This window comes from Orycteropus afer, unplaced genomic scaffold, assembly GCF_000298275.1.
Source record: "Orycteropus afer afer isolate SDZICR_OR568_19922 unplaced genomic scaffold, OryAfe1.0 scaffold00304, whole genome shotgun sequence".
NCBI lineage: Eukaryota > Metazoa > Chordata > Mammalia > Tubulidentata > Orycteropodidae > Orycteropus > Orycteropus afer.
In genome coordinates this window covers 3,961,902-3,966,084 of record NW_006921891.1, presented here as the reverse complement: position 1 = coordinate 3,966,084, position 4,183 = coordinate 3,961,902, and the positions used below count along the sequence as shown (strand labels likewise).

The 4,183-nt window shown below is 39.9% G+C and overlaps 1 protein-coding gene across 1 annotated transcript in view; it reads right to left on the bottom strand.

The window, feature by feature from the left end:
- Positions 1-4,183, bottom strand: part of MID1 (midline 1) — a 171,567-nt gene that overhangs the window by 95,036 nt on the left and 72,348 nt on the right. Inside the window, exon 2 of the mRNA XM_007951635.2 lies at positions 330-425. Within this exon, the coding sequence (XP_007949826.1) occupies positions 330-425 (96 nt within the window). The remainder of the gene's footprint in view (positions 1-329; positions 426-4,183) is intronic.

Genomic DNA, 4,183 nt, shown 5'->3' with positions numbered 1-4,183 from the left:
CTTTAACCTTATTGGTCCCTGTAACACATACCCTGCTCTCAATCTGGTCCTCTAAGAACCAGGAAGAAAATCACTATAGAAAACCCTTTCTTTCATCTGGGCAGAGCAACTTCTCTGGCCCCTCTCGGACCTGTGAACCTCTCCCGGGAGCGCGGAATAAAGTTTTCCTTACTCTACCTTCTGTGTCCCTTCCCTTCCTTATCACGATAAAATTTAAAATAAAATAAAAGAAAGATTCCCATTTTTAAATGATAAAGAGTAGAGGTATGGGTATAAAAACGTCAAATCTAACAGATTTTGTATGAAACATACCACACTGAGATACTCACCTCAACATGTTGGCAGGTTTGGATGAGTTTAGCCAACAGAGTCTCCAGCTCTGTGTTCCTCTTGATAAGATTGGAGAGGTTGCTCTCTAAGTTTTGCTGTTCGAAAAAACAGAGGGAAAAGTATTATTTTGCATAATTTTAATACTCCAGCATACACAAGTTTACTCATGCTCAGGGAAAAAAAAATACATTTTTCAGAAATCCCCATGCAATCTATGCAATTTCAAATCTTTATAGATTTGAACTGGATTTTGAAAAGCTGCATCTAAAAGAATCTACAGAAGCTTTCAAATTTCATTCTTTTTGTTTCTGCTTCTTGGACTGAGTCAGCATATTTAACTGAATGGTGAGTTATAGGTTACTTCCAGGTCATGAACTCGGGGGAAAGGTGGTACGTGAATTTCTATATTCCTTGACCAAATCAGAAATGGCAATAATATAATGAATAACATTCCTACAGCAAATCAACTAGGATTGGATTTTTAGGATTTCACCATATTAGGGGCAAGCTGAGGTCAAATCCCCTAGAGCGAAGGCCTGAATGGCTCTGCTAGAGCTGACAATAGGGCCGTTTACAGGCGTTTCTAAGAAGTCATCATCACTCATGTTTACTCAGTTACAGTGCATTTTATTGTATGTGCTTCCATTCTTGGCCCATAATGCCACATCAAATTTCCTTGAACAGTACATTTACCATGTCACTATCCTGCTGAAGAATCTAGAATCATTCCCTCTCCCCTTAGAGCATCAAATTTAAAGTTTGCTGGAATATTCATTTAATCTTGTTTTAAGCCATAATAACCCTGTGTTCTGGGTAAGACTGGTTACGATTTCTCATTGGTTTTCCCACTGCTTACCATTCCATATGCTCTTTATTTATACCATTTATTTATTTGTCCATCCAATAAGTATTACTGAGCTTCTAGTATATGCCAGACTATGAGAGAGATGCTGGGACAGCAAACATAAAAAGTATCTAGTCCCTGCCCCCAAGGAATGATTAGGTAACTGGTTTAAAAAAAACAACAAAAAAAACACATTGCCTTCCAGTCCATTCTGACTCACAGCGCCCCTAAAGGACAGAGTAGAACTGCCACTGCCACATAGGGTTTTGTGTATGTTTCATCTGGACTGGAAGAGCAACAAGCAATATTCAATTTTGGCTTCAAAACACTCAAAGAGACCAAAATAAGAAAATTTTAAAGAAGAAAAATGGTTGTTTCTCTTTTAAAAGACAGATACAACAAAGAGCTGAAGAATGAGCCAGAAAGAGTGATTGAGGGGCAACGTAATGATATCTTGTTTGCATAAAAGAGAAACTCACTTCTAAAATGTAAAGTTCCACTGTTTGGATTACATGAACTGCAACTACTAATCACTTTTTGGTTGGTTGTTGTTGTTGTTGTTATGTGCTGTTGAGTCGGCCCCGACACATAGAGACTCCTCCTTGGGTTTCCGAGGTGGTATCACTACAGAAGTAGGATTGCCCAACCTTCCTTCCGAGGAGTGGCTGGTGGGTTTGAACTGCCAGCCCTCTGGTTAGCAGTCAAGTGCCTTAGGTGCTATGCTACCAGAGCTCCTTTATGGTCAGAGACTACAGAATAATTTTGGGACATTCCACTATTTAACGTCCCTGTTTTAGAGGTGACAGTCTACTTCTGTAGTGATACTGCCTTGGAAACCCAAGGAGGGGTCGCTATGAGTTGGGTCTGACTCGACGGCACATAACAACGACAACTATAAGCTATATTTTTGTCAACTTCGTTTGGTATGTAATTTAAGGAATCCTTTTATTTTTCTTTTTGGATGACAGGTCACAACAGGTAATTTCTAGAGAAATAACATCATCTAACCATTTAAGGTCAATTGTCATAGGTACAACTTTTCCAAAGCTAGTCAGCAAAAGAGTGCCAAATATACACAATCTAACACATTTAGATCTGACAAACATCTGTTTGCGTTCCCCTCCCTTTATTAAGTATACATCATGTGTCAAATCTGTTTTTAATCAACTAATACCTACCCTAAAGCCTGTGGTTTAAACACATTGACCTATCCAGATCCTTTGGGGTTATTCAAATTTAAATAGTACAAGTGTTATTCAAGTCCACAAAGAATTAGAGTTGGTTAGAAATATAATAAAGGGAAATTAAGCTGAGAGAGAGAGACTTGTTTCCAACTGGTACCAGAGGGGCTGACTACACTTTTGAAGAGAGTTTGGGTAATGGGAAGGTAACAAAATCCAGTCCTCAATTAGCCATGTGTCCATAGCTTCCGCTCCGGGACTTCGGTGGAGGTTTTCTAGACTTTAACTGTATTACTAACATCTTGTGTGGTGGTCAGCAGGTCTTGAAAGCTCTTGATTTTGATAGTGTCTTATGTAAAATAGAGATAATACTTTTGGTGTAGGATTTTTGTGATTAAGTGGACATAAGTATTTAATCCCTATGGATATCTAAAATATTCTGCAGAATACAAAAAAAAAAAATAGCTTTAGTTTCCTGTTCTCCTTTGAAAAGGTCAGTATAATTATGTCTCCATATGGAGCCACAGAGACAGGTGTGAATGACCACACATGTAGATGAGGAGACCAGGGCTACCATCCCAGCAGGACCTCTCATAGCTCAACTATCTTGGACAAAATGATTTGACGACTGACTCTTGGGCTCAGTTTTTCTATCCATAAGACGCAGTTAAGGATAAAGCTAGTAATCTATGTGATTATCAAAATCACATGAGAAAACAAATGTGTATGCCAGAGGGAACTACACAAATGTATGTTAAGTTATAATTCTGGGATAAAACATTCAGTTCAGTTTCAATACCAGACACTGTAAGGGCCCAACCATCTCCCTTGGCAGTCACCATTTTCATGCAAGCTGACAGTGTTTCTCTGCAAGCATCTGTGCCCTTTTCTGCCAAGAAAAGGTTTCATCTGGCCCCATGTAGAAAGAATGGGAGGTAAGGGGTAGGGCTGGTGCCCCTAGGTGCAGCCTTCAACCAGGAACTACTGGGAGTGATAAACAGTCCAGCATTCTCACTTTCCAGTGAGAAATGGCTTCTTTCTGCTTCCTCTCCCTTACAAGTACTTCTGGGATCACGTCCCATTCAAATTTTTAGTTAGGGTCAGTTTCTGACATAACTCAGTTAAGACCTTTTCCATAGACATTCCAATCCATTCTTTTTGAATATACTTTCACGTAAACCAAACCCAAAGCCAAACACACTGTTATCGAGTTGATTCCGACTCACAGCGCCCCTAGAGGATAGAGTAGAAAGACCTAATACGGTCTCCAAGGCTGTAAATCTTTACAGAAGCAAAGTTCAAATCAAACCCACTGAGGTCGAGTCAATTCTGACATACAGTGACCCGAAAGGACAGAGTAGAACTGCCCCATAGGGTTTCCAAAGCTGTCAATCTTTATAGAAGCAGACTGGATCATCTTTCTCCCACAGAGTGGCTGATGGGTTCAAACTGCCAACCCTTTGGTTAGCAGCTGAATGCTTTAATCATCGAGTAACCAGAGCTCCTTTTTTTTGTTGTTGCTATTTTTTTGTTTTCATCCATGAGCTGGCAAGAAGAACCCTTCCTACACAAGACACTAAGAGGATTTTTTCCAGTGGCTGGAAAGCTTAGTGTTACAGAACTTGCAAGAATCTGAAGAAAATTAAACAGCATTTTGACACATAAGATAGTTTCAGAAGTATAATAGCTAGGCACATGAAACCTGGTGCCAGGGCTCAAATTCTAGCTCTGAGACCTTCAGCCAGTTCTTACCCACTCTGTACCTCCGTTTTCCCCCAGAGTAGTCACAGCGATTAGAGGAGGAGATATGTGTAAGGTGTGGCATAGC